At 37.3% G+C, this 13,092-nt stretch overlaps 1 protein-coding gene across 1 annotated transcript; it reads right to left on the bottom strand.

Annotated features, from left to right (window-relative positions):
- Positions 1 to 1,292: 1,292 nt before the first annotated feature.
- Positions 1,293 to 2,093, bottom strand: LOC121994803. The gene has a single exon (XM_042548720.1). It carries the CDS (start codon positions 2,091 to 2,093, stop codon positions 1,293 to 1,295), a length of 801 nt encoding a protein of 266 aa, XP_042404654.1.
- Positions 2,094 to 13,092: the final 10,999 nt, after the last annotated feature.

Here is a 13,092-nt window from a genome sequence, read left to right on the forward strand (position 1 = left end):
ATTGCGATGTTCAGCTATACCATTTTGACTAGGAGTACCAATCATGGTATACTTGTTAGAGTGTATACTAAAAGTCTAGCTTTTTGCATAAACATTTATTTTTAAATAAGAATCACATTGGTCAAATGTCTACATTTATGCTAAGTGTAGTTGTCCATTTAATTTATATTGTAGATAACATGGTGTGAGGAGACACATATAACTGACTTAACTCCATAGAAAATTTTCACCGATCATCTAGGTAAATTAAGAAAATACGCATGAAGACCCTCCTGGCGGTCAACATTCTCAGGAGGCAGATCTCCTGGTTCATAAAAAAGTGGATCAGGGGATGAACCACTTGTAGTTGTGATAGGATCGTGGCCGCGATTCAACCACAATTAGTTGTGATCCCTCCCTGGGTTCATTGCCCCCTCATGTTATAGTTTAAGTTGGGACGGGTACCTAGAGGCCACCGACCACTAGCCATGGGCAAGTGGCTAAGCGCTAAGCGGGGAACGACCTCTCGACAGCTTCCGGCCACCCGTCCCGACTCAAACTAATACCTAGGGATAATGAACCCAAAGAGGGATCATAACTAATTACGATAGGATCACGATCACGATTTGATCATAATTACAAATAGTCCATCCGTGATTTATTTTTTTTTGTGAGTTAGGATCTGATCTCACATTCTCAGACTCGTTATCCATTGAGAGAATTTTTTTTAATAATATATCATAAATGAATCTCAAATTTTAGATTTTTGATCAGACAAAACTATGACACTCTACCAGACTAAAAAGGGAAAAATAATAATATATACACATTGCAAAAGCATCTGATTAATAAAATTATTTATTTATTATTTTTTTTTTTGGTGTGTTCCTGCTTGCCCGTTGCAGAATACTGAGCTAAAACGTATACCAGAAGACATCATGATTGAAGGATCTAGCAAATAAATTCATGTCTTTGACCAAGCCGCCGTGCTTTACAGTTTCTGTTGGATCTCATTGTTTATCTTTCTCAGAAGGTGGCATATAGCAATCGACGATCGATCGAGAAGTAAATTGAAGGATCCAGCACAAATTGTTCATAGAAATGCAAAACAATCCAGCACGAAACCAGAGGAGATCAATAATCGACAGAGAAGAGAGGAGAAGAGAAATGGAAACAAGATCGGACCCAGCTCTTGACGCACCCATCCCTTCACCTCAGCACACAAAAAGATGGAAGAGGAAAAGGGGAGAGAAAAGTAGCTTTCTATCATTGCAAACAAACAACGCCGGCCACAATCATTTCAGTTCGAGAAATCACACACCGCGCTTGTAGGGAAAGCAAAAGTTGAAGATGCCCATAATCCTCGGCATCGGCACGTTCAGGATCGGGCTGATCCTGACCGCTTTGTTATTGGCATGAGACGATCGCCGGGAGCTCGGATTTCCCGAGTAGTAGTACACTCTGCTTTTGGTGTTGTCGCCGGAAGGGGAGTTGCAGGGTTTGAAGCTTCGCATGGCTCTCGGACTGTCGGACTTGCTCCTGCACAGCAATGGGATGGGGCAATTGCGGCTGAACCTTCGCTGGTTCCCGACGCTGCTGAAATTCAGACTGCTGCTTCTTTGGGACGACCACTGCTTGATGTTTTGTAACTCCGGCGATGCGCCGGAGGACTTGCTCCGCAGCAAAAGGCTGCCGCTGCTCCAGACCAGGGCCTTGCGCAGGGAGAAAGACCTCCCGCCGGCGAGGTTCTCGTGGGAGTTCGCCGTGACATCCTGAGGGCTGTCGCCGTTCCGGTCGGACGATGTCGTTGCGGGCAGCTGCTTAGGGGGAGGATTTGCTGGAGAGGGAGCCGGCGGGGGAGACGAGGAGAGGGTGGTGGTGGGAGGGCGCTTGATGGGGAGTGGCAGGAGCTTACCTTCGGAGAAGAGGTCGTCCGCGAGGGTGGGGACATCGGGGCAGAGGGTGAAGTCGAAGTCGAAATCAAAGTCGACAGTGGCATCATGGTCGCCGCCGGCAGAGGTGAGTTCGTCGGAGATAGCAAAGTCGTTGGAGAATGAAATCCTTGGGCTAACGCCCGCCGCGTCGTGGTCTCCATCTCCCCAGTCGCTTCTCATAAACGATGACCACGACGAAGAGTAGAAGAGAACGAAATTGCACGAACGCCAGTTGACGGCAGTTATTTATATAATAATTAATCCAAAGCCAAAAAGAGATTAACAATTATAAATAAATCATCAATAAAAAAAAATAAAATAAAAATAAATAAAAAAGCCCAGCTCTCTACAGCTTGTTTGCTTGAGCTTCAATGCTGCGTACGCTGCACTGATCCAAGCAATTACTTCTGGAGCAGAAGAGGAATCGACAATGTCTGTGAGCCAACAGAATCTCTGCAATGCCTGCAGTCACATCATCAAATGGATCTTCACCAGATATAACGTGTATACGATGAAACGCACAGAGGGGGATTGGCAAAATACATACAAAAAGGGAGACTCACTGGAGAAGTTGGTCAAGAGACGACGACTTGTCAGGACGATGCAGCAGAGCAGTGACAGGGAGGATGTGTGACAAGGTCCGCTGCTTGAGGTAAAGCTGTCAGCGACCAGCAATGGCCGAGTTGATCCTCTGATTTGACTGTAAAATCGTTAGCTTGTTGATATCGCGCAACCATCCAACGTACGATCCATTAATTTTGTGAGTTCGCGAACAATTTGTAGAGAAATTAAACGAGCAGAGGCCTGAGCCAGGACATCTTAAACTAGAATTTTATTGATAGATTTCGTAATTAATTACCTAGATGATTATTAATTATATATATATATATATATATATATATATATATATATATATATATATATATATATATATATATATATATATAGTAATCAATTTCGGTTAAACATTTTCTCTTCACTATTTAATAATTTTTCACTCAGTAAAAATTGTAGATCCTCATTTTGCTAAAATCTTAGATTACAGGTTGTTCACCGTGTCAACGCCTTTATTCAAAAGCCGGAGGTTTGAAGCCTTCTATTTTGATATCAATTTAGTGTTTAAACTCAATTTTATCGTCTCCTTCGTGTATCCTTGTTAACAGAAATATTCATTCTGAGTTGTTTGTAGTTTGATCGGGCCTTAGGACATGATTTTTAAGTTCATTTTAGAAGGTGAGTGGAAGTCAATCGAGTTTAAGCTTTGATTTTAGTCCCATTTTTTGGCATTCATTTTGAGTATATGGAATATTGAGTGATGTGGTATTCTTGTGTAGAGGTGCAAGGAATTTTTCGAATGTTCACAGCATAGCAAGGGTTGTAAATGTAAGAGGAAATTTTGAGTTGTTTAAATCCTCGTTTCAACAGTTAGTTTCGAATTTTAATAGTGATGACTTGAAAATTTCTTTGATTTTAATATCGTTATTGCTTTCAGATAATCAGATATTAAATATTTGAGCGAGCCAGAGTTATTTCATGAAAAACAAAGGTTATCTAGTTTTTGTGTGCATTAGAAATTCTTGCAACTTATAATTTAGTATTCTAATAACGGGTTCAAATGGAATCTCACCAACTTCTCGATGGATCTATCTATTATCCTTCCAAACCAAGATATTACCTCTAAAAGTCATTTTAGCTAGGTTAAACGGTATAAATCCTATTGTGTTAGAATTATTTAAGGATTGAATGTTTCCTCTATTAACATTGATATCGAAGGATTTGAAGATGAGAGTCAAAATATGACAATAAAGCATAAAAATTTGATGATTAACAACGATGGTTGCATGATGAATGTTGGAGTTAAGATGCACAAACTTAAGTTAATATTCAATTTATGTCGAAGTGCATATAAAAGAAATGAATGAAAGGGTCATATTAGAGCTGGACTTTGAGCGTAAATTGGTAAAACACATGGGACGAGGACTTTATACAAAGCATAGTCTTAAACTCGAAGTTTACTAGATCGAAAAATAATGAGAGTCAGATGTTGATTACCACCAAAGAACTATGTGTAAATAAGACTTAATTAATATGAGAGAGTATTAGAAAAAGATAATTTCATATTTGGAAAATAATCGATTGGTGAGGAAAATGGACTAAGCTCAAGTTGGTTCCTGAGGTTGTAAATGTAATGTTAATACCCTCAACTTGCAATGTGTATGAAAGATCATCGATTTTAGTTAACTTGTAGAATTTAGAGCACAAATCGAGATTGATTGTCTGGTTGCAATAGATGAGTTAAGACAAACTAAAGTGGACTATGATTTCGAGAATGTTTGAACAACAATCTGAAAAGAATTGCTGACTTGGTCATATTAACTTATGTATGATTCAAAGGTTAATAGTCGATGGACTATTAGGTTTATTAGTGTTGGAAAACTAATACCATAGAATTGTATAAAACGTACATTCTGAACTTGGTACCTTCTAAATCAGTACCTTCTACTTCCACAGAATTGTATAATGGGCGTAAGCCTAGTCTAAGATACATTCAGATTTGGGGTAGTCTAACACATGTACTGAAGGGAGACACTGACAAGTTGGAATCACGAATAGAAGTTTGTCTGTTTGTAGGATATCCCAAAGGAACGAAAAATGGTTTGTTTTATAATCCTAAAATCAGAAGATCATTGTTAGCACCAATGCTCAATTTTTAGAGGGAGATTATATAATGAACCATAAACCCATGAGTAAAATTGTTCTAGAAGAAATAAGAGAGGACAAGCCTAACTTAGTACCAACAGTACAAGATGAAATATCACAAGATACTGCAACACGTTTCACAAATTATACACAACCACAGACAGTGCCTCGTCGTAGTGGGAGGGTTTTAAGGCAACCTGAGAGATTAATATTTTTGGGAGAGTCGTCGGACTTGGTCCCAGGTAAACATGAACCTGATCCCCGAACATATGACGAAGCACTCCAAGATATAGATGCAGAATCTTGGCAAAGAGCAATGAATTCAGAAATAGAATCTATGTATTCTAATAAAGTCTGGGAGCTTGTGGAACCACCAAATGGTGTAAAAGCCATTAGATGCAAGTGGATCTACAAAAGGAAAAGAGGGACAGATGGGAAGGTGGAAACCTTCAAAGCAAGGCTTGTTGCGAAAGGGTACACTCAGAAAGAGGGAATCGATTATGAGGAAACTTTTTCGCCAGTAGCCATGCTTAAGTCTATCTGGATACTCTTATCAATTGCCACTCATATGGATTATGAGGTTTGGCAAATGAATGTCAAGACAGCTTTCCTTAACGGAAGTCTTGAAGAAAACATCCATATGAAGCAACTAGAGGGGTTCATTGAAAAAGGCAAAGAACATCTTGTTGGTTGCTACTCGGAAAACCTAGAGGTTCCACTGTACAAAAATTTTGTACAAAGGTCTGAACCTTTTCCTAGCTACCATGTGTTCTTTTAAATTAAATTTTGGATCGCCTGCGGAACTTAACACGTTTGATCCAAAACTTAATCTATTCGTTCTTTTAGGTTTTGACTTGGGTCTCCTGCGGAACTTAACACGTTCGACCCAAATCGCCTTAAGTTATTAATTCCATTAAATATTAATTTCCATAATTGGTTCCCAGTACTGACGTGGCGAGGCACATGACCTTCTTGGATATGGGAGCAACCACCACCGACTAGACAAAACCTTTTATAGAAAGCTAATATTTAATTTCCTAAAATAACTTTAGGTTAACCAAAAAGAACAATCAAATCACAAGGATAAATAAAACAAAAGAACACAACATCGAAAAACATATTCGAAATACTAGAACGTAAGCCTCTTGTATTTGGTATTATTTTCATAAATAACTAGAATGATGCGGAAAAGGGAAAATTACTAGTTATACCTTCTAGAAAGACCTCTTGATCTTCTATCGTATTTCTCTTCTAATCTCGGACATTGTGTGGGCAACGATCTTCCGAGATGAGAAACCACCAACCACCTTCTTCTCCTCCTAGCTAGGTTCAGCCACAAAGAAAGAAGCTTCACCAAGGAAGAAAATCAAAACACTAACCAAGCTCCAAGAGATGCTCGCTTCCTCTCCTTCTTCTTCTTCTTCTCCAAGTAGTATCCGACCACCACAAAAGCTCCAAGGGAAGAGAGAGGTTCGGCCACCACAAGAGGAAGAGAGGGAAAGGATGGCCGGCGACACCAAGGAACAAAAGAGGGTGAGAAAATAATAGAGGTTGTTCAATGAAGGCACCCTCACCTCTTCTTTTATATTCCTTGGCCTAGGCAAATTAGGAAATTTAATTACAATAAAATTTCCTCAATTTCCTTGACATGATTTAATTGAGAAAAATAAAATAAAATTTCCCCAATTGAAATCTTATGGCCGGCCACATTAATGAAATCAAATTGGACAAGTTTCAATCAACAATTAAAACTTCCTAATTTGTTTCCGGAAATTTTTAAAAAATAAAATTTCTCTTCAAAATCTCTTCATGGTTGATAAAAAGGAAATTTCTATAATTTTAATTTTACATCATGTGAATAATTTTTAAAGAGAAAATAAAATATATCACCAATCTACAAATAAGGAAAGAGATCTAATCTCTTTCTTTAATCTATTGTAGATCTTTTACAAGAGAGATATTTTAATTTTAATTCTCTTTAATAAATTATATCTTCCACATAATAAAAATTAAAATTAAATTTCTTTTTTAATTTAATTTGGTCGGCCCCCACTAGCTTGGGTTCAAGCTAGAGTCGGCCACCCAATCTTATACCTAGGCCGGCCCTAGCTTGGTTCCCAAGCTAGCTTGGCCGGCTTCCTATTGGTGGGTATAGAAGGTGGGTATAGGTGGGTATAGTACTCTATAAATAAGAGGCTACGATAGGGACCGAGAGGAGGAATTGGTTTTGGTCTCCCGATAAAATTAAGCATCCCGTGTTCGCCCCGAACACACAACTTAATTTTATCAATAATAATTCATTCCATTAGAGAATTATTATTGAACTACCGCACCAATCCCAAATTATATTTTTGGGCTCCTTCTTATTATGAGTGTGTTAGTCTCCCTGTGTTTAAGATATCGAATGTCCACTAATTAAGTGAGTTACTGATAACTCATTTAATTAATATCTTATTCCAAGAGTAGTACCACTCAACCTTATCGTCATGTCGGACTAAGTCCACCTGCAGGGTTTAACATGACAATCCTTATGAGCTCCTCTTGGGGACATTATCAACCTAGTATCTCTAGGACACAGTTTCCTTCTATAATCAACAACACACACTATAAGTGATACCATTTCCCAACTTATCGGGCTTATTGATTCATCGAACTAAATCTCACCCATTGATAAATTAAAGAAATAAATATCAAATACATGTGCTTGTTATTATATCAGGATTAAGAGCACACACTTCCATAATGACCGAGGTCTTTGTTTCTTTATAAAATCAGTATAAAAGAAACGACCTCAAATGATCCTACTCAATACACTCTAAGTGTACTAGTGTAATTATACAGTCAATATAAACTGATACCTAATTACACTACGACCTTCTAATGGTTTGTTCCTTTCCATTTTGGTCGTGAGCTACTGTTTATAATTTATAAGGTACTGATAACATCATCTTCTGCATGTGGCACCACATACTATGTTATCTACAGTATAAATTAATTGAACAACTACATTTATCACAAATGTAGACAATTTGACCAAATGTGATTCTTTATTCATAATGAATGTTTACCAAGCTTAGGCTTTCAGTATACACTCCAACAATCTCCCACTTATACTAAAATACTAAGCTGCCATATCTGCTGCCATACATCTGATTCTCAACCCTTCAACATGCCCATCAAAAGCTCTTGCCTTAAGGACCTTAGTGAAAGGATCTATATGTCATTACCTGATGCAATCTAGGCGGCAACAACTTCTCCTCGTTTATACGATTTCTCGTATTGGGTGGTACTTGCGCTCTATTGTGTTTACTTGCCTTATAGACTTATGGTTTCTTCGAGTTTGCTACTGCACCAACATTATTACAATAAATTGTAACAATCTTTGGACAAACCAAAAATCATATCTAAGTCTATCTTGAGGTTATTGAGTCATTCAGCTTTTATGGCTACCTCAGAGGCTTGCCATATACTAAGCTTCTATGGTGGAGTCCAGAAAAACACCTATGCTTATCACTCTTCCATAGTTATGACTTTACCTCCTAAAGTAAACACAAAACCCAGAGGTTGACTTATTATTGTCCCTATCCGATTGGAAGTCAAAATCCATGCAACCCACAAGGACTAAATTAACTGCCTTGTAAGCTAGCATATAATCTCTAGTGCCTCTAAGGTACTAAAATATATGCTATACTGCAGTCCACTGTCCTTGTCCAGGGTTTCTTTGATATCTGCTAACTATGCTCTTGGCAAAACAGATTTCTGATCTCGTGCATAACATACATTAGGCTTCCAACAGCCGTAACATAAAGAACTGCCTTTATTTCCTTTATCTCCTTTGATGTCTACAGAGACATATCTTTAGATAAAGTTACTCCATTCTGAAAAGGTAAGAAACCTTTCTTGGAGTTTTGTATGCTTAAAACGAGTAAGGATTTTTCCAATGTATGAAGTTTGAGATAAGTAAAATATTCTATTCTTGCGATCCCTTATTACTTTGATCTCAAGTATATATACATTCTCCCAAGTCCTTTATATCGAATTGTTTGGACAACCACACCCTTACTTCTGACAACATTTTGATATTGTTTCCAACTACCAAAAATGTTATCTAAGTATAGTACAAGAAATACCACCACGTTTCCATCACATCTTTTGTATACGCAAGACTTATCCGGTTACTAAATCCATAGATCTGGATTACTTTGATAAACCGGATGTTCCAAGACCTTGAAGCTTTACCTCAGTCCATAGACTGATTGTGCTTGCACACAAGATGCTCTTAGCCCTTTGTAATGAACCCTTCTAGTTGCTTTATATGGATGCTTTCATCAAGACTTCCATTAAAGAATGCTGTCTTGACATCCACTTGCCAAATAGATAAAAGAATCCGGATAGACTTAAGCATGGCTACCAGTGAAAAAGTTTCCTTTTTCATCAAGCCTTGCTTTGAAAGTTACTACCTTCCTTTCTATCCCTCTTTTCCTATTATTGACCTTTTTACACCCAAAGACTTTTACACCATTTGGTGGTTCTACAAGCTTCCAGATTTTATTAGAATACATATATTCTAATTCTGTTATTCATTATCTTTGCCAAGATGTTGCATCTTTATCTTGGAGTGTTTCGTCATATGTCCGGAGATCAGGTTCATGCCCTCCAAGGATCGAGTCCAAAAACTCTCCCAAAACATAAATCTTTTTAGGTTGCCTAACAACCCTCCCACTATGACAAGGCATTTTTTTTCAATTGTGTATCATTTGTGATACATGTTGCAGTTTCCTTGTGGTATCTCATCTTGTACAGTTGGTACTAGATTAGACATGCCTTTTATTACTTCATTAAGAATAAATTTTCTTATGGGCACATGGTTTATTACATAGTCCTTTTCTAAAAATCGGTCATTGATGCTAACAATGTCCTTCTGATTTTTAAGACTATAAACCTACTTTCATTTCACTAGGATAACCCACAAACAAGTGAATTCCAGTCCAACTTATCATTGTCTCTCTTCTGCATATGTGCTGGACTACCCGAATCCGAATATGCTTCGATATAGGCTTACGCCTATTCAGCAATTCTATATGAGTAGAGAGTTCTGACTTTAGAAGGTACTATATTCACTCTTGTTTCCAGAGTATATCCTTAAAATGATTTTGATAATATTCTTAATAACTCATCAATCTACTTATTTCCATAAGAGTCCTATACCTTCCTTTTCCTACACCATTCTATTGGGGTGTACCAGGTGCAGTTAGTTGGGATTGAATCCCTACTTCTGATAAATGACTCCTAAATTCTCCCAAGAGGTACTTGCCACTACGATCTTACCGTAGTGTCTTGATACTTTTACTTTGTCGTTTCTCCACATCAGCCTCGTATTCTTTGAACTAATCAAAGCACTTAGACTTGCGGCACATCAAGTAAATATATCCGTATCTTAAATAGTTGTCTATAAAATAGATGAAATATTTGAAACAACCTCTTGCATGGATGCTCATAGGATCACACAAATCAGAATGAACCAATTCCAATATATCTTTGATTCCTTACCCCTTAGACTTAAAAGCTTCTTGGTTATTTTTCCTTCCAAGTAAGATTCGCAGGTTGGAAAAATTTCCACTACTAATGAACCCAAAAGTTCATCAGCTACCAATGAATCCTACTCAAGTATAACCTAGCTTTAGATGCCAAAGATATAATTGGTTCATTTCTAAAGGTTGCTTTCTCTTAAAATTAGAAGATGTGTTACTAATTTCCATTTGTTGCATCATGGGAGTTATTGGATTATAAATTGTCAACCATCATACCAGAATAGATAACTTCCCTATTTTTCTTGATAACAACTTTGTTATCAAAATAGACACAATATCTATAATAGTTTAGAAACTGAAATCAGGTTCTTTCTAAACTTGGTACGTAAAGACAATTACTTAAAATCCATATTTTATTCTTATCAAAAGATAAACATCTCCCACTGCAACAGCTACCACTTTTACAGTAGTGCCCATGTGGACGGTGATTTACCTTTCATTTAGTTGTCGGGTTTCCTGGAACCCTGCAATGAATTGCAGACATGATTAATGACATCTTATATCTACACTCCAGGTTCTGGTAGATAACACCACTAGACATGTTTCAACTAATGAATTAAATACACCTAAATTGTTCTTAGTTTTAAGAAGACAGTCTACCTTAATGTCCAAGTCCTATTTTCAATCATTACAATTGGGACTACTAAGTCTTTTTCTATAGTATAACTACTAGGGATTGACAAACATCCTAAGAATCACAAAAATATTTGGTCAAGATCAACTCCTTAAAATCTCCATGAATTTTGTGTATACAAAATCGAAGAGGAGATTTTATTCATTAATTTTTTTATCTCGTCAACTTTACTTTATGACGAATAAAATTAATAGTTGATCTGTCTTTGATCAAATATTTGGTCAAAACTCTTTGAATTTAAAATAACATTGATTCCTCAAACAATATTATTTAAATTCACCAACACCTCAAACACCGTGAATTTTGCATGCCACTTTAGTGTGGACGTATACAAATTCATCATTTGTAAGAGGAGGGTTTTACCCATTGACTATCTTGTCAATATAACTTTTTGACAAATAAATTTACCTCAAACACCATGAATCTTGTATGCCACGTTAGTGTGGACGTATACAAATTCAAACATTTGTAAGAGGGGTTTATTAATTTTATTATATTGCCAATCTAGTTTTATGACAAATCAATAGTTGGTTTCCCTTTGGTCACACAAGTGATAGTAGTGACTCCGTTAGGGAGGATACTATTAAATGTGTCTAAGTGTATACCATTACTTGACACTAAGTCCATTAATAAGATTATGCCCCTTCCATTGGGGAAGATCACACGCTCTTAATTAACTTCCTATAGTCATCCAAAATTGGAAGTTTCTTCTAGTGATCCACAAACAAGCTCATCCGTTATGGAGGAAGGCACTCAGAGCCAACGCGCAAGCTTGTTTGCATCACTTACAAACCAGTAATGGAGACCATGGGATTTACTTAAAAATCCCTCTCCCACTTAGTTATTTATAAATGAGGAATTTTAACTATGCTAGCCTACTAAATATGTAAACCAACATGCACACACAGCACAATATAAAAGCAATAAATAGAAAATCTAATTTTCAACTATTATGGCTTTTATCTCTAGTTGTCCTCCGTGTGTTGTCATCCCAAGCTGCTGCCATATTTGGCCACCGCCACCGGGTCTAGCTGTCGCATCCATCTTGCTCCTAGTTCCGCTGCGCCTCTGGTCCTTAGAAGGTTCCACGCTTTGCAAGATTCGATCCGCGACATAAATAGAATTTTACATTTTTGATCCTATATTCCATAAAAGGAATGTACATGTATCTAGATCAAAAATAAAATCCTAATAAAACTAAATACAGCTCCTGCTATATTTTATAATACAATCATGCACACACATATAAATGCCCTTGACATGTCCAAGGGTCCAATCACACACATAATAACTAAAAGCCATAATAGTTGGATCCTGCATCCACAAAGTTAGCACATCCTACTATTATCCTGCCTAAATTATGTATGACATGTGCATAATTAAACTAATACCAAATACACAGAGGCAAAACCCTAGCTCTGATACCAATTGTTGGTTGCTACTCGGAAAACCTAGAGGTTCCACTGTACAAAAATTTTGTACAAAGGTCTGAACCTTTTCCTAGCTACCATGTGTTCTTTTAAATTAAATTTTGGATCGCCTGCGGAACTTAACACGTTTGATCCAAAACTTAATCTATTCGTTCTTTTAGGTTTTGACTTGGGTCTCCTGCGGAACTTAACACGTTCGACCCAAATCGCCTTAAGTTATTAATTCCATTAAATATTAATTTCCATAATTGGTTCCCAGTACTGACGTGGCGAGGCACATGACCTTTTTGGATATGGGAGCAACCACCACCGACTAGACAAAACCTTTTATAGAAAGCTAATATTTAATTTCCTAAAATAACTTTAGGTTAACCAAAAAGAACAATCAAATCACAAGGATAAATAAAACAAAAGAACACAACATCGAAAAACATACTCGAAATACTAGAACGTAAGCCTATTGTATTTGGTATTATTTCTATAAATAACTAGTATGATGCGGAAAAGGAAAAACTACTAGTTATACCTTCTAGAAAGACCTCTTGATCTTCTATCGTATTCCTCTTCTAACCTCGGACTTTGTGTGGGCAACGATCTTCCGAGATGAGAAACCACCAACCACCTTCTTCTCCTCCTAGCTAGGTTCGGCCACAAAGAAAGAAGCATCACCAAGGAAGAAAATCAAAACACTAACCAAGCTCCAAGAGATGCTCGCTTCCTCTCCTTCTTCTTCTTATTCTCCAAGTAGTATCCGGCCACCACAAAAGCTCCAAGGGAAGAGAGAGGTTCGGCCACCACAAGAGGAAGAGAGGGAAAGGATGGCC

Source organism: Zingiber officinale, chromosome 6A, assembly GCF_018446385.1.
Source record: "Zingiber officinale cultivar Zhangliang chromosome 6A, Zo_v1.1, whole genome shotgun sequence".
Lineage (NCBI taxonomy): Eukaryota > Viridiplantae > Streptophyta > Magnoliopsida > Zingiberales > Zingiberaceae > Zingiber > Zingiber officinale.

Excerpts from the sequence above, each read along its gene's own strand:
- LOC121994803 (XM_042548720.1), bottom strand. The coding sequence starts at position 2,093 with ATGAGAAGCGACTGGGGAGATGGAGACCACGACGCGGCGGGCGTTAGC.